At 40.7% G+C, this 18,280-nt stretch overlaps 1 protein-coding gene across 9 annotated transcripts in view; it reads right to left on the bottom strand.

Annotated features, from left to right (window-relative positions):
• Window positions 1-8,153: 8,153 nt before the first annotated feature.
• MAGI1 (membrane associated guanylate kinase, WW and PDZ domain containing 1) overlaps window positions 8,154-18,280 on the bottom strand; it is a 685,858-nt gene continuing 675,731 nt past the window's right edge. For 3 of the 9 annotated variants that reach the window (XM_031935182.1, XM_031935183.1, XM_023200351.2), the window contains exons 22-25: window positions 17,991-18,134; window positions 15,816-15,954; window positions 13,686-13,774; window positions 8,154-11,735 (exon numbers count right to left, since the gene is read on the bottom strand). In XM_031935182.1, coding sequence (XP_031791042.1) covers window positions 11,679-11,735; window positions 13,686-13,774; window positions 15,816-15,954; window positions 17,991-18,134 — 429 coding nt within the window. In that variant the 3' untranslated portion in view covers window positions 8,154-11,678. Of the gene's footprint in view, window positions 11,736-13,685; window positions 13,775-15,765; window positions 15,955-17,990; window positions 18,135-18,280 lie in introns of those variants that run through there. The other 6 variants (XM_023200334.2, XM_023200345.1, XM_023200357.2 and 3 more) reach the window with 4 other exon arrangements.

Genomic DNA, 18,280 nt, shown 5'->3' with positions numbered 1-18,280 from the left:
GTGGCCCTCCATATCTGTGGATTCGACCAATTGTGGATCAAAAATGTTCAGTAGAAAAAAAATTGTCTACTAAACATGTACAGACCTTTTTATTGTCATTATTTCCTAAATAATACAGTATAACTATTTACATAGCATTTATATTGTATTAGGTATTACAAGTAATTTAGAGATGATTTAAAGTAAATGGGAGGATGTAGGTTATATGCAAATACTACACCATTTTGTATCAGGGACTTGAACATCTTTAGATTTTAGTATCTGCAGAGGGTCCCGGAACCAGTCCCCCACGGAGACCAAGGGATGACTGTACTAGTCAGCAGTTAAAAAAAAAAAAGGCATAGATTCAAAAGATGAATTAAGCGGGAGAAAACACCACTGAACAATAGGTACATTATTATGCACTTGTATTTTAGAACCCCACAGACAAAAAACATACACACATACACATATGCTTTTGTGCATTAGCAGATATCCTGACATGTCTGGAAGGAGAGTCCCAATATGGCAACAGTGGTTAGCTCTGGGAAGAGACTGGAATTGAGGAAGAGAGTGGTTAAGAGTTTTTATCTCACACTATTTGGACTTTTTAAAAACCCAAACTAATGTAGTAAGCATTACTTGCATCGTAAAACAAAATATTAAGGGATTTTTTTTTTTTTTTTTTTTGTCTCAACTCCTCTTCTTAGTCTTCTCAAAGCCTGAATCATGTTCTTGGTGACACCCACATCTGGCCCCTGCTGAAAGTAGCATAAAATCGTAGAGAATATGGACTTCTTTCTGGTCCGAAGTCTATAAATGGGCCAGACCATTTCCCACTGTTTCAGTGTAACCATCAATGGCATAGTGGGGGAGGGGCACGAAGAAAGAACAGTTTCCTCAAAATCCAAAGTAAAGCTCATTAATAGGAACAAAGATTGAGACATTTTAATTATCCAGGCATGTGCCTGTGGAATTTCTCATCCATTTTAATGGAATCCAGGAAGAGAGAGGGAATACATTTTTAATAAAAATAAAGAGTGAAACAAAACCAATCCAGACAAAATACACCAAAGTGATAAAAATAACCCCCATGAAATAGATTTCAAAAATAAAACTGAAATAGGTTGAGGGAAGAAAACATCATCAGCCAGACTCCTGGGGTGATTTCACAGGGCCCGTGACAGTGCACAATAATTTTGCCCATCTATCTACAGGAAATGATTCCCCTGCTACAAGTTTCCAATAAGACCAGTTAAAAGAAAGCAACTGGAAACAAAGGCACTCCCAGCCCAAATGTGTTCTCTGGAACCCACTTGTTGGCTCTTGTAGGAAGAATAAATAAAATCTTTGCTTCTTTGTAAAAAGGAGACCAGCACATCATTTTCCTTTCACATAGTTTGTGGTAATTCTAAGAGGTTTTAGGATGATCCAGATGTCGAATGTGGGTTGTTCTCACTGCTTTTTATTTTAGCAATGGGGAGGGTCACTTGGTCCCCTCTAAATAGCTTTTTTGGTCTCTCCTTTCTCCCTCTGTGGGAATAGGCAGTCTTTCTCCCTAAGGTTCACAGACACATTTCAGTTCTTGCTTCTACTTCTCCCCTGTGGCTATGGTAGATCTTTAGTCTCATGGGCCTTCCCTCCACTCCTGGAATAAAACACATACCCTTAGCCATGAGGCCTTTGCCCAGGTCTTGCTTTCTCCTTGGAGAGAGCTCTTCCTTCTTGCCTCCTTTTTTTCTTCTATCCAGATTAAGTCCTCCAATTATAGACACTCAAGGGCACCACATACACTCCATAGCTCTTACCACAATTTAACTCAATTATCCAATGTCTGTCTTTCCTGGCAGACTCTGAACTTCAGGAAGGCTGCAGTTTTATTGACACTGAGTGCCCAGCATCAAGCCTGGAAAATAATACTCAGTACGTATTTGTTAACAAACTGCTTTGACCTGATTTATATTTTTAGAAGACAATGGAGTGAGTTAAAGTCATCTAAGGTATAATTTCCAAGGGATAAGTGGAAAATCTGCCTGATAAAATTCCTCCTGGAAGGGGTGGCTATAGGGAGGACTGTCAAATAGATGGGTTGGAGAGACAGATGACATTTTCACTAGCCTTGACACATTCCGCAGCCAATAAAAAAGGGATACTATCTAGTTCTAGATTTCATGGCTATTTCAAATGTACTCCTGATTTCTCCTTTGGTCCCAAATTAAGGCTGGTTATATCAATGGTACCTTCTGGGTCCCTGGACTGGACCAATGTTAGAGTTGCTTACATTAACACTAGAGCTTCTAGGTAAACGATACTTTTTGTCGGTAGCATTTTCCCAAGAATATTTTCCCCCTAATGTTAAGGTGTGTATGTTATTTTGGTCATAGAAATGTCACATTCCACTTGTTCACTCATAACACAATTATTTCTCAGCCCCAAAGTTGCCTGCTAAAATTAGTTGTGGGTAGAGATGGGGGCAGAGACATCATACATACTTTGGAAACTAAGAACTTACTAGAAATAATTTTCCTTCTTCATGACTGCTGATTGTTAACTATTCAATATTCTCTTGTTAAGTTTTAACATACCACACGTTCTATTTAAATAAGAACGTAAAATATTTCTCAAAAAAATTTAAGTGAAAAAATTTAAGTGAAAAAATACTATAGCTTAATCTTGGTTAAATGATGGTGTTTCTGACCTGTTCTTGAGAACACCTATCCTTATTAGTGAATAAATTCAGTGGTGACAGGAATGTAAAACAGAATTCACAATTGATATATACATGTCCATTATGTTTATATTTGGCTAATAACTTTATGCAAGTAGGAAAGTTTTTTAGTTTACTTTGGGAAAATAATCTCACACCATCTTTTCTTTGAGTTGCTTCATCACTGCAACCTTAAAAAGGCAAGCATAGACACCTTGTGAAGAAAAGAGAAAGCAATGCAGATACATTCAATCCCCCTCAGGCTATGGGGTTAAAGCTCATGGACAAGGGCATGGCTGTCTATTAAAATCACCTGGGGCCTTTTATAAACCCTGGCTACACCCAGACCAACCACATCAGAATCTCTGGAAGTGGGCCCAGGCATCAGCGCTTTTCAAGCTCCCCAGGTGATTCCAATGTGCACCCAAGGTACGAACCATTGGTTTAGCGACTCTGCTGAGCCTGGTAACTCTCATCTGATGGGAAAAGGTCCCACAGACTGCAAGCACTTTGCTAAAAACAGCTGCTCCCAATAAAAGAATGCAAATTCTCAGTAACATCGGTGTCACCAGAAACAAAGAAGGTTTAGGAGTCACAGTTTATCCCTTCAAAAGTATTTAAACAAACCACATAACAGTACCAGGTTTTAAAGTATAAAGTTGTTCACTGCAGCGTGTTTTTATAATAACAACTGCATGTCCATAGGGGATTGGTTAAGTAAATTGTGGTCAACTTTAGAATATGTAGCTATTTAGAGACAGCACAAAACTTTTGTTTACTGAGTATACAAACTATGTACTGGGCGCTACTCCAGGACCTTGGAATTCATCAGATTCAGAACAAAGATTCTTGCCCTCATGAAACTTAATGAAGAAACTTATTCTAGAAAAGGCCAGCTACGTAACTGGCAAGACTTGGTGCAAATTGAAAATGTGGGGGATCCTTATTCAAGAATTACTGAAAATTCAAGACCACTGAGAGCAGAGCATTAAATCAAGCAAAGGGCCCTTCTAAGTGCAAGGCCCTGTGTGACTGCACAGGTTGCATGTCCACAAAGCTGGTCCTGATTATAGAGGAGACAGGTGATAAACAATAGAGACCTTGGGAGGCTGAGCGGGCAGATCACATAAGGTCAGGAGTTTGAGACCAGCCTGACCAACATGGAGAAACCCCGACTCTACTACAAACACAAAATTAGCCGGGTGTGGTGGCGCATGCCTGTAATCCCAGCTACTCGGGAGGCTGAGGCAGGAAAATCGCTTGAACCTGGGAGACGGAGGTTGCGGTGAGCTGAGATCGTGCACTCGAGCCTGGGCAACAAGAGTGAAACTCCATCTCAAAAAAAAAAAAAAAAAAAAAGACCATGAGTAATCACGTAGATAACACAGCATGTTAGAAGGTGTTGAGTGCCGCAGTGGGGAAAAGAGTAGAACGCGGGAACCAACTTGCAATTTTAAATAGGGTGATCAGGGTAGGATGCATGTGAAGAATGACAATTGAGCAAGGATTTGAAAAAAGAGAGGGAGTCAGCCATGGATATCTGGGGAAAGAGCAGTCCCAGGCGGTGGACCAGCTAGAGCAAAGCCCCTAAGGCTGGGAGTATGCCAGAGAGGAAAAAAGGTCCCCCATCCCAGAGGACCTCAGAGCCTACTCTAAGGACTTTGACCTTTCACTTGACATTTTAAAAGAGAAGCTCTGCCTGCTACAGGGAGAGGAATCTGTAGGTGGCATAGGGAAAAGGCAGAGAACCATGAGGAAGCTAATCCAAGAGCGGGGGAGAGAGGACAGAGAATGGGAATGAGTGAGGTATAAGAGGCTTTATTTTAATGTGTGCGTGTGTATATCTATACATATATACTCCTAACTATCTATACATACATACTCCTAACTTGAAGAAATACCCACAATATGTAAGATAAAGGAACAGTTCATAACATAGTAAGGGCTAATGGCCCATTTTTCCATAAAAACTATATATACATACACATACCCATACAGTTTTTTATACACACACACACACACACACACACACACACACACGTAGAAAAAGACTAGAAATGTCACAAATCAAGCTGCTAATAACAGTTATTTCTGTGGATTGGGATTGACAGGTGTAGGGAAGAATGTCACTTTTTATACTTTCCTGAAATGCTTGAATCTTTTATTGTAAATATGCATTCGTATTGTAAATATGCGTTTGTTTTGTAAATAAAAACACTGCTTTTAAAAATGGGGTATCGCAGGAGTGAGTGGTTCCTTTCTTCACACTCAAAAGTGGGGCATGGCTAGCAAAGAATGTATAATACATAGACAGGCTTCTGTAACTTGAGAAAGATGTGGTCAACGTCAAAAAAAAAAAAAAAAAAAAATGAAAATAAGATTAGGTTTGAAACAAGGACCTGGAAAAAAAAAAAGGCTAGTGAGGTGGGAATTTGTAAACCTGTAGAAAACCCAGTAGAATAGTAAATGATGGACCTTATCTAACAGAAGAAATTGGGTACAAAGTATTCTGCATGTATTAATTAAGGTATAGGGAAGAGAAGCCAAAGGATTTAGGTTGGAAATAAAATGAACACTTTTAGTAAGAGGAAGGTAAGCATGGGCTTGGGAACTTCTGAACTATGAGAACTGCATGGTACAGGAGAGTTTTCATGGTAACAGATGCTGCCCTGGACAGCCCCGGTGCCTAACTGGATTCTTTCCACCTCTCTCCAAGTCTGCTCTCCCATGGTGCTGTGAGGCATCTTTCTCAAACTTAAACCTGAGCTGGTCACCACTCCCTCCCTGAACACACACACAGCTCACCAGAGGCCGTGTTAGAACTCTTCAATGGTCTTCTGTCATTCTGAAGTCTAAAATCCAGAACAAGGCCAGCCTGGCACAACCCTTATTCCCTTCACCATGCAACCTTTCCCTTCTAGGCCACAGTCCCTCGCACCGGGGCCTTTTTGCTCAGCCTGCACTTTGTTCCTTCTTTCACTGATTAGTTTCCTCTTCCTTCTGGCCTCAGTTGAATTATAACCTCTTCAATCTGGCTAAATCTCCTACTAGTTGCTATCAGAGGACCCTGTGCTTCTGCTTGGTATGCAGTTTGCAAGCATTTGTCTTCTCCCCACCAATTATGAGCTCTTGAGACAAGGAACCAGACATTTCTAGCCCCCACCATGTACCTGGCACAGAGCTGACTGTCAATACATGTGTTGAGAAAATGAGAAATAGAGTTGCAAGCCTTGCCTATTACACATGTAGGAATGAGCAGCCTTTCTGAGCTATTTTCCCTTCAATTCTACAATCTTATGAGACCAAAGAGAATTTAGGATAAATATAAAGTACAGTACTTAATGGAGTGGTGTTTAGAGCTCTCAGCTGTGAAGACCATGCCTTTATTCCCTCCAGGGACAAGACAATAAAGGCTTTTCAGTTAGGTGGAAAGGTGATGCAGTCAAGGGTAGCAGTTGCGTACAACACTTGAGTATTTACTGTATAATTCAACAGTTATCACTACTTTGCTTAAATACATGTACTTGCAAAGAGATCTTGTGCTTTGCATCCATTGGACACCTAATATCTACACTAATAGAAGTAAAGCCACACTCCTCTTGTCCCTGACAATAACAATGACCACAATGCATAAAAACATCACTTGGGGGTGGGTGGACGTAGTCAAAAAGTTTTCACAGAAGATCTACTCCTGCAAAAAACACCCCAAATAATTATGTTGGAGAGGGCATTTCCCTTCACATAAGCTTCTAATGATGTCTATTGCCAAAGTACTTGGATCTTACTGTGCTAAATATCCACGATGCTGATGGTGTTGCCTCATAGGCTGATGGTGTTGCCTCATAGGAGAAATCACCCGGAGGAACTTGAAAGGGCTTTTCCTTTTACGATTAATGCAGGCCACCACAGGTGGTCTCGGACTGCCCACCAGCTGGAAAAACCCTGACGGCATAATTGAGTCTCTGCACATTTGGTGTGGCTATTTATGGCAGGCCAAGAACTTGCATGGTATAAGGGCTTTACAAACAGCTTCAACTGTTCGTTAAGCCAGGGACCACTCTGAGATGCCATCTTTAATAAAGGAGATACTAGGGAAGTGAGCAGAGTTCATAATTACCATCTTGGTGACAAAACAAAATACAGCAAAGGAGACGGATTGGAGGAAAGCCTACTACTCAACAAAATGCTTTTCGAATGCTCAGGAGCTTAGGTTCTGGAGGAAAACCCCAAACACTAAGTCATAGGAAGGAACAACCCAAAAACTGTGTGAGGGAAACTGCAAAGTTATTCAAAACTACCTGATTCACCCACATGCATGTTAGGTCACTTGAGGATGGTTAACTTTTGTATCTAGTGTGACTTGGGAGTATGTCCAATTCCACACACATATCTACCTCCTGAAGTTCGACTTAGAGATGACTTTGTCTCAGTTTTCACAGCACAGCATTTTGGTTTCATATTCCTCAGCAATGGTAAGTGTAGTATTTTGTTGAATAGTATGTACCATACTATTTATAATTAAAAGGCCTTCCTCCCCATTTTAATAGAGGGAGAAAATTTTTTTTTTCTTATGGGTACAGTGGCTCATGCCTGTAATTCTAGCACTTTGGGAGGCTGAGTTGGGCAGATTGCTTGAGCCCAGGTGTTTGTGACCAGCCTGGGCAAAGGGGCAAAACCCCATCTCTATAAAAAAAACCAAAAATCATTTGGGCATGGTGGCACGCCCCTCTAGTTCCAGTTACTCGGGAGGTTGAGCAGGGAGGATCACTTGAATCTGGGAGGTTGAGGCTGCAGTGAGCTGCGATCATGCCACTGCACTCCAGCCTGGGCAAAAGAGTGAGACCCTGTCTCAGAAAAAAAAAAAAAAAAAATTTTTTTTTTCTTTGAAAAATAAGCCAGGACGAGAAAAGGAGTACTCATTGTCATGCAGAAATCTTCGTCAAAAAAAAAAAAAAAAAAAATTTTGTGTCATTTACTGAGGACTCTAATGATTGCCAAAGATGTGCATCTATTCTTAGCTCTGTGAAGTATGTCCCTTTATAGATGAGGAAATGGAGTCTTCAGAGGAGGTTAAGGAATGTGCCCAACAATCACACCAGAAGTGATGAAGCTCTTAGCTTGGCAGGGTTTGTTTTCTCACCAGGGTTCTATGCTATACTGTGCTGTGCTGTTTAAACTTTCATGTGCATACAGCATGGCTGAGGATTTTATTAAATGCACATTCTGACTGGAGTAGGGCTGAGAATCTGCATTTCTAACAAGCTCCTCAGTGATGATGAGGCAGCTGGTCCACAGACCACACTTTGAGTAGCAAGGCACTATGCTATTGCAACGGCGTAGGTCTTGCTCTTTCAACATAATGGCATTTCATCAAGTTGGAGTCAGGGGCCCTCAATTGATTACTTGACCCTGATACATTTGAGACAACATAGAGACAAGGAAGATATCAATCCAGAAGCAATAGTGATTGTGGAATGCATACATTTCCATGTATTTTTACAGTAAAAATGCATTAAAAAATCTTTCACAAAAGAAACTTAAAAAATACAATTAGGGTGTTGAGTCCTCCCCCCCCCCAACATTCTTTCAGGCATCAACTGTGTAATGGAGGGAGACAAATTCCTAAATCATTTGATTTCATCATACAAAATACTCATCCATCATCTCTCATCAAGACATTTACATTAAGTGAGGGAGGGCAGGATTAAGGAAAGTAGGCTCACAAGAATCAGTTTCCAATTTAAGGTTACAGTAGTTCAAAGAAAACTATATCTTTCTGCTTAATGCATAGTCCCTATACAGTACAATATTTCCAAACAAATCTGATGTGTGGAATTCAGGTGAAACTGCCACACCAAAAAGTCCACGGATTGAGACAAGCCCAGGTGGGTAGCACATAGATTTTAAAATGTCAAAAATCATCTTACAACAAGAAGGATATCAAGATGTTAACTTCAGGATATATTCCCAAAATCCACCTTGATTTCATTTACTTAAAACTCTGGACCACAATTGAGAGCATCAGTCATTTAACATCACAGATTTTGTTAGAACTAGTGAGAAGAATCCTAGCAGTGGAGCCTTGGGAATAAAATCTCCAAGTTGGCTCTTAGGAACTTGATGAAAAAGAACATCATTATTCAGTTGTACTCTTCCTCAGCCTTACTACAGCTCAATGTATGCTTTGTATGGAAAACTTTAATAATAAAAATAGCATTCACAGACTTTTCCCTCCTTTTTAGCTACAGAATGTATATTGTGTCTGTTCCAGGAAAGGAACTTGTTTTATAAATGTCCACACAACTATAGCTACTCATTCTAATGTTATGTATAAACCCATAAGTCAAATAAAGCTATGAACAATGTAATATTTATATATGCATAGTGTTTTATAAAAAGATTGGCCCACATACTGCTTTTCATCAATACAGAAAGAGCATTAAGTCCATAGCACACTGCAAGAAATAAATGAGTGAAGAACAGAGAATGCAAACAAGTGCTTAATAATTCACAAGCAGGCTCACCATGGAGGAAATTATGATATTCAAACCAACTAAAGCTCTAGAGAATTACTTATATAGTCTCCCATTTTAAAACAACTTTACATACCTGATTTAGTTGACATTAAAATATATCCCCATGAATCAATTTGTTCCATATTCAGAAATATAAACACATATCACATTCCTCACAGCTAAATTTTGTCATAAATTCTCTTTTATACAAGAAAAAAAGGCAACAGCTGTTTTCTTTTTTTTCCCAACAGGCTCTATTAATTACAATTTTTAGCTCTGTACACGCAATGATTGGCTGGTTTTCTTTTTTTTTTTTTTCTTTTTCCTTTTTTTTTTTTTTTTCTTACAGTACCATGGGAACAACAGTGATTGACTTGCAAAGCTTTCTGTCTGTATGGAAAATGCAAAACAGTACTACGGAAATACACAATGCACTGTAAGCAGCGGTTTGCTGTAGTGGTCCAACAGGTACAAGCAAACATTTTGGCTCAGCTAGGCAGTAATCCACTTAAACCACATCCCGGGGCTACGGCCGACCCAACCACAGCTCCTGTGGGGTCAAAAAGAATGGGTCTGTTTAAAAATAAAAATGGTTATGTTTTGTGCTGCTGTCCAAAGGACTCAAAGGACAGAGTCATGAGGCAGAAGTTTCCCAACCTGATCTAGAACCACTGGGACCACTTCCTTTCTCTTCTACCAACCTAGAGACTTGGACTATGGTTTCAAAGTGAAATTGGCATTTCTCTGAATACCCACAGCCCTCACTTCTTTAAATATCAACAGAGAGGTTCCTTCCACCAAGGCTCATTCCCTCCTCCCCAATTTGGCCAAGGGCAACTATGGGCTTATACTAAAAGGGGGAGGGGCATGCTTTCCAAATTGGGGATCTTATGTCTTCCTCACACCAGGCACATCTACTATTCAGCCTCCGATCAGACAAGACAACATGAAAGATGCTTGTTGTCTGTTCCTTGTAGTAATTGAGCAAAGCTGTGATGGCATTGCCTTCAATGAGATTTAATTAGATGCTGGAGATGCTCACGAACCTGACTATCTGTGCTTGGGTTGTATTTGGGTAAAGATGGCCGACATTTTTGTCTCTGTGCCTTCCTGGGCCAGGGAGAGTACAAACTGTTTTCTGAACCAACTATAACTCACAATATAAAACGTCTTTGTGCTACGCAGTTTAGCTATAAATATCCTTCATTTGCAGTAGTAGTCTTGCCATACAGTTTGCTTACTTTTAGGATTGGCAAACCTAATCCATCCCAAAGGGTCCTCAGCTTTTACAAATAAAACTTTGCCTTTTTGTTCTTTGCTTTTAAGAAAAACTGCCGACTACAGTATAGCACTATATCACTACATAACAGTCTATATCAAATTAATTAAACTTAATCAATAAATTCCCTTACTTAGAGAAAATGATCAACAGCCCCATTTAACCAGGAGAGAAAACGATTGCTCAAAAACGGGAACAATTCTTGACGATTCTACAGGTTACGTAGAAACAAAATTTATATCCCTTTGGGCCAGCATTTGGCAAATAATTTCCAAAAAAGTATGCATTTAAAAATACTTTCTTTAATATGATACATCAGGCACAATACTTTTCATATATATTTTTTCTTATAAGATTTCAAATGCATAAAATGTTTGTTGTTATTCATAGGATCATCAGGTGTCAGATGCTTCATTAGGTAAGAAACTAAATAATTTCACGTTTGTGACTTTCCTCTTAGAACCTTTGACACGGTAAAGGTTGGAGTGTGACTCAGCGTCTCAGATACTGAGGTCGGTGCTACATTCTTTGTAAGCTCGCCTTCTCTGCTCCGTGGGATGTCTGGAACTTCTGCCGGCATCCTGTTTCAGATTTCCCTCTTCCCTTTCTCGGTGGCTGGCTCTGTCCTCTCTGTTCCTTTTGTCCAGGGACCGCTCTCTTCTACGCTCGGGGGAGCGCGCGCGTCTCCGGTCGGTGGACTTGGCCCTGCGCTCGGGCGAGCCCCCTCTCCTGTGCTCGGGGGACCTCCTCTGCTCCAGGAGTCTCTCCAGAGACCGTCTCCGCCGGCTGGGGGAGCCGTCTCTCCTGCGGGTGGGTGACCGCTCTCGCCTCCGCTCCGGAGAGACGTCTCGTCTCTTCTCGTGCTTCTCCCTCCTCTCCAAAGTGTTGTCGGCGCTGCGGGTGCCCTCCCTCCGCTTCTCTGGGGACCGCCTCTTGGGGCCGTTGGCGGCTGCCGCGCGCTCGGCCTGCGCGTCCTTCCGTCCCTCCGGCGCCCGGTCCTTGGGTCGGCATGCCCCGCTGTCGGGTTTCCTCGAAGTCCCATTCCAGGTGTGGTGTTCATTGGGTTGTCTGCTATACTCTCTGCTGCCTTTCGGATCCCTTGCGTGTGCCCGCTTTTCCCCATGTGGTGATGATTTGTGAAGATCGGGTGGGTAACTGGACTCCAATGACGGATGCTGCCGGCGGTCGGGCCCGGCCCTCACTTCCGGAACACCTTGTGGACCGGCTGGGGGGCCGTGGCGGTCGCTGCTGGGGTCTGCCAGGAAAATAAACGAGAACAACAGTTGGGTACGAGGGTCCCTCGGCTCCTGTCCCCGCTCCCACCCACACTCGAGACCTCATTAGTCACAACAAGCAAACAACTGTTAAAGCAGTCAGACTCAAAGCCAACTGAATCTTGTTAATTTAAGGATAACTGCACGTAGTTAGGGTTAAAAACCAGTACTTGTGGCTTTCAACGTCTAGCTGAATGTTCTCCATACCTGAGACATAGATCATTAAAGAACTGACAAAAATCAGTCATGATTTGAGTCTTTAAAGGCACAATCCAAATAGTCTGTCTAGAGGCATCAAAATTTCCTCTGTAGCTATCCCTTGTTCTTCCTTTCCCACCTCCCAACCCTTCTCCCCTGTGCCCACCCCTTTCCCACCCCCAAGAAAATATTCTTTGCTTTAAAGAATACTTGTTTTGATTTACTTAAAAATAATTTAGGGTATTGATCTGAAGGGGCACCTGGGAAGCTTTCTGGAGTAGGGCAGGAATCATCTACATCTTATCTGGGTGGTGATTAAATGGGTGCATACAGAAGTGAAAAAATCTACTGCACTATATATTTAGGATTTATGCATTTTACCATATGCAAAAGTATACTTCTATTTAAAAAAAAAAATCCAGGCTACCTAGCAGGCAAAGGGGATTACAGAGGCAACATGCTGGCCAGATGTTGATGACTGGCAAATGGGATATGTCCACAAAGGCCCATTAAACTGTTCTATCTGTATTATTCAACTACTTTCTCTACTTTTGCATACATTAAAAAATAAGGAACTGTTTTTAAAAGGTGTTTTCTGATAGATAAAAGGGAGGGGAAGAGAATAAAAGGGAGGGGAAGAGAAGCTGCTTAGGTACACATTTGAGATTGGATGGAGGTCAGATAAAATTTTCAGTTTAGAGGCACTTTTTCTTTATGATATGGGAGGTAGTCATAATGACATCTAAGAGCTTGGAGTCACTGGGCTGCTTCCTATAACATCAAGGTTTCTATATGTTTAAAAGCAGGGCAGCCCATAATGGCCCCTATTTATCATTATTCAATATTTGAAATGACAGTGCAAATGTTTTAGGCAGTGTCCTGAATTGAGGAGAGCTCTTTTCAAAGCTGGGATGCTTTGTTGCAACTAAACCCAACAAGTCATCCACATGACACGATTCCAAGCAAAGCGCCTGAAACAAGGTGCTGCAGTCTGGAGGGCAGACTTGTATGACAGTCAGAGATTAAGGGGTCACTGGGGCTCTTTAAGGATCTTTCATGAGCCAACAAGGTCAATATTTAGTAATTAACCTGTTTTATGACAACTTCCCAAAACCTAGAGTGGGTTTTTAACAAAAGCAAGTGAAAAGCCAAAAGCAGGGGTCAGCCAACTTTTTCTAAAGGGCAATAGTAAATAATTTGGGTGTTTTGGGCCACACCATCTCTGTTACAACTATTCAGCTCTGCCACTGTAGTATAAAAACACAGGCAACACAAAAGTAATGGGTGTGGCTATGTGTCAATAAAACTTTACTTACAAAAACAGGCTATGGACAGGATGGGGCCCAGGGACTGTAGTTTGCTAAGAGATACCTGACCAAGCAGGAAATCTCATCTTCCCATCTAGCAAAGCCCTATGATACAGGGCTCCATGATACAAAGTTCATTCTTTCTAAATGCGGGGTTGGCTATAAGAATGAACAAAAAATAGGTTCTTAACAAAGGTCATTTGAAGACTTGGATACACGAAGGTACTTGGATCACCACTGGATTCTTATGCCTACTTTTAAGACAAGGGAGGGCAACACTTCAACAGGGTCAGCATTGTACTTACAATTCAAAGAACGCAGGGTGCTCAGAATGAATTGCCAAACATACCAAAACAGAGCTAAGCAGAAGCAATGAGGAAATTAGGCCACAGCACAGAAACACCTAGTATTGATTGAGCTACAAACCGTAGTTTGATTATGGCCCATAAGGTAGAAGCAAGCCTCCCCGAGCTTTTCATTTCTCATACATGCAGCGATATTAGGAGGTATCATCGCTGTGGAAGGGAGGGCCCAGCACCAAGAACAGTCAGAGAGAAAGAGAAAGAGAGAAAGAGAAAAAGTTGAACATTTAGATTCCCTATAACACAGAGGAAAGAAAAAAAAATCTGCATTTGTTAACATAGGGCAAAGAGAGTTTATTTGTCCAGTCAGACAGTCTAAGGCAACACTCAAATAAGGCTGCAGAGACCGCAATCGGAACATGACATTTTTAGACAGCCATAAGGTGACTTGAGAACCCAGACAATGAATGCATCCTTTTTTGTTTTGTTTTTTTCAAACAACTGGAACAATGACAGACTGGCATAGGAGAGCATTAACAATAAACAACAAAAGAACAAAATCCCTTCCCACCCTCACCAAAGACCGCGGCAGTTAAATTAAGTACAAAAAACTCATTACAAAAATAGCCTCACAGAGAAGCAGGTTCCAATCAGGTCAGAAAAATATTGGAACTTAACATATTATAACCCATTTGTTACTCTAATCAATGGAATTAGAGAGATTTAGTCCAAGTGACGCATGGAGACATTACAGTAGCACAACCCTGGCAGGTTCAACCCTTCTTGGAAAACCATGTATTTCAGTGATCTTTATTTTTAGCCCAAAGAACATTTGTTAGTGTTGGATTTTCATCCTCAGTGCAACAGACACAGGTTTTGAGAAGGTACACAGGTTACTGACGATGACTCTCAAATGAAATATCACATCCAACAGAAGCATAGGGAAGACAGAAAAGGGAGACAATGTTACACAGTTTCAGTGGTATCAACACACCTAATGGTCAGAAGTTTAGTACAGTGCACAGCCACGGCATCTTAATGTTGTCAAAATACTTCCCCTGTGGTTGGCCATGTCTATAGGGGCCTTATCTAATACCCACCCTCCCCCTGCACCTCGGACCCCTCGTATTTTGCACCTGTACAAATGTCCAACACCTGGGAAGGCTGGCCCTCCAAAGAGCTATCCTTCTCCTTGAGCTGCATCTGAATTAAACATATCATCAAGTCCAAAATGCAACTGAGAATTGTGCAGAATGACTTTCAGAAAAGAGGGTGATAATAGATAAATCCCTAATAAAGGGGACCAACGTATATGGGGACCATTCAATCACAGTTTCTATAGAAACTTTTGTAGACCTTTGGTTGGGAAAAAAAGCCCTACATCTAGGGCATAGCTTCTTCTTCTTCTTTTTTTTTTTTTTTTTAATTTTAAACACAAATCTCAAATAAATAGGACATAATTATCATCATATACAATAGTTTGCCATCAGAACACTAAGCTATGTAAAGATCATTACTGTCTACTCAAATCAAGTCTAAAGATATGACAAAGGAACTCTATGTATAACCTGGCTTTCCTCATAGGAAAGGTATAATCACATGTTTCCCTCATGATGAGCACTGGGAATTTAATTCATCCTTTATCATTTAAAAACATTATGGCTAATATATTAACAGTTTTTGTTTGTTTGTTTGATAGTAGTGGGCTCAGATGGTCTGATTTGGGGTAAGAGACCAGTTGGGGGATGGAGAAGTGTTGTATACAGAGCATAAAAGAGGTGAGCAAAGCCCCCAAATCTCTCAAAATTTCATGCCTCTTAAATAAAGACACCAAATAACCAAAAAGGAAAAAATAATTGTGCCTCAACATATCACTCAGGAAACCTGCTTTCCTGCTTCTTAAAAGGAGTATATAGTCATTTTGTGCTAACAATTGGATCTGAGGAACAGTTTGGCACAGTTCAAACAAACATTCCTTCGCTCTCAGTCGGACTAGACAAAATGTTCTCTCTGATTATCAGAAAGGGGGCTATAAAGATCTTGTCTTAGACCATGCCCCAGTCCACATAAGCAAGCAAAAGGATGAAATGTGTAGAGATTTCAGAACAAGCGAGGCAAATAATCACATGGTGCGAGAGGCTGGTAAGACACTGGTGAATAGGGGAAACAAAAAAGACTTTCCTGCTGCCGTTCTGGAGACAAATTCATGGAGTCATGCCAGGGAAGGAAGGAATGTTTTCATAGTTTGACCCACCATATTCTGGTACTGAGCCGTCTCCCCGCTTCAGAAACAGACGAACTCTGCGGCCACCATTCTTAATCAGTTCTATAGCTCGAGAATGCTTCATGTTTTTGGTGGTCTCACCATTGATCTCTAAAATTTCATCACCAATCTGTCAGAGCAAAAGAAAACTAGGTGAGATTTAAAATTCATGTATGGATTCACCAAATATTTATTGAGTATGTGGCAGAACATCTATTGCTTTGGATGTGGCAGTGACAAAAACAAACAGAAATCCCTGCCCTCATGGAGATTATATTCTAAAGAGGGAAAGACAATTAAGAAAATTAGAAACCTACATGTATGCTGAATTACATGATAAAGGGGGAAAAAAAAAGCAGTAAGGGCATGTTAGTGGTTGGGGAGGGAGCTTTTAGGAAGGCTCCCATGATTTCTGCCTCCTTGCATTCACAATCTGTGTAATCTCCCCCTGCCTTTGAATGTGAGCTGGATCAAGTGACTTGCTTCTAATAAACAGAATATAGCAAACATGATATCAGTTCAAAGATTAGGTCATAAAATGTCATTTGTCTCTTTTCTTCTCTCACTTGTTTGCCCTGATGCATGTTATGAGCCATCCTCTGGAGTCCCATGATAATGAAATGAAGGACTGCCTTATAAGGCACTGAATCCTGGTAACAACCACGTGAGTGAGTTTAAAAAGCAAATCCTTCCCCAGGTGAGACTTCAGATGAGACCACAATCCTGACTGATACATTGAATGCAGCATTCACTTTGTGTCAGTCACTGTTCTAGGCACTGGAATTAAAGAATAAATAAGACAGGGCAGATCCCCACTCAAATAGAGCTTATATTCTAAAAAGAAGAGAAATAGCACTGGCTTTCAAGTCTACAGTCTTTAATTTGAACCTATCATTTGGTAACTGATTTGCTCCCAGTACTTAACTTTCTGGAGTTTACTTTCTTACTTGTAGAAGAGGCTGGTAACACCACCCACGCCCACTAAGCTGCTGGCATCAAATCAGGTAATACATGTAAACTTGTCTTGTAAACTATACGCCATTATATAAAATAGCATAATAATATTTCACTTGATCAAAAACATTTTTAAGTGATTAAAAGGCAAGGGAAAATAAATTCCTTATGTCTGAAATTCAAACAAAAGAAATATATACCACCATGTATCTTCCCTTGTATATGTACATGCAAAAAATAGGATATGAGAGAAACTGGTATACTGTTTGACCCTGGACACTATATTTTTACTACATACCATTTTCGTAAAATACATTCATGCTCTACCTTCTCAATTTTAAATGTTAAAAAATTTACTCTGAAGAAACTGAAACATCAAGATTGTGGCTTCAGTGCAAGTGGTATGATCCTCATCCTTAATCAGTTTTTCCCTTTTTCTGCTGAGGCTCAACTGCATTCACTTTTTTTCCTTTCCTGGCCTGACTGTCTTGATTTCTTTTAATTTGTTGTAACTGGCTCTCCATGGGCAAGTCCCAGTCTATGTGACCTATCTATGAGTAGATGATTTATGTTTTCTTAATTATCTAATCTGCCCAGGAGAACAGCACATTCATCTACAGTAACAGATATTAGCGAAACAGAGCAGAGTGGACTTTTGGCATTTATGTATTTAAAATTTGTAGCTCTTACTACAGAGCAACTCTGAATATTCATGCCACAGAGCCCTGGCTCTTTGCTAAGACAGAGAGTAGACTTGCTGTCTCTGAGCCTAAGGTAAGACCACTGGTAGCCAGCTAGAGGATGAGTAGACCTCACTGCCCAGAATCTACAGGGCCACATGACTTTCTTGGTCTCTAAGCATCCCAGGGTGCCCCAGGATTCCTGTCAAGTGATGTGCCTGCCCCATGACATTAAGCACAAGAACTATAGAAATAGGCTCTGAAAAATATCTACTTTAATATGTTTATAAGTAATTTAAATCCCTTATTCCCTATATCAACCCCAAAGAGTTGCAAGTGTTCGCCTAACTTTAGCAGCTATAATTGTGCTTTAGGGAAAAATATTTGGTAGGGTAGGAGTCATGCATTTAAGAGAATCATGAAAGCTATAGAAAATGTAATCCTTATGAACGTTAACATTCTAACAATATATGACAAGAATTCACTGCAGATGGTTTATTTGCACCTACACCAGACTTCTCTCTCCACTTACCCTCATCTTTCCACACCTCTCTGCAGGACCGTCCTCTGCTAAGCGCAGAACATACAGGTCCATGTTATACTCTCGGCCTCCTCGAAGGCTAAAGCCAAATCCCTTGGCTCCTCTTTCCAGTTCCACAGTGTAAAAATCTTGCTCCTATTTAAAGAAATTAAATGCAATCATTCTAGGAGAATTAATATCCATAGAAGTCTTCCCAAACATTCTTGGCAAAAAGGCACAACCTCTATCCCCATCTTGGTGACTCTTGTTTATTAATCATCTTGATTCATCCTCATTAATCT

Source organism: Piliocolobus tephrosceles, chromosome 2, assembly GCF_002776525.5.
Source record: "Piliocolobus tephrosceles isolate RC106 chromosome 2, ASM277652v3, whole genome shotgun sequence".
NCBI lineage: Eukaryota > Metazoa > Chordata > Mammalia > Primates > Cercopithecidae > Piliocolobus > Piliocolobus tephrosceles.
Note: the sequence above shows the minus strand (reverse complement) of the source record. Positions and strands in the feature narration are given on the sequence as shown.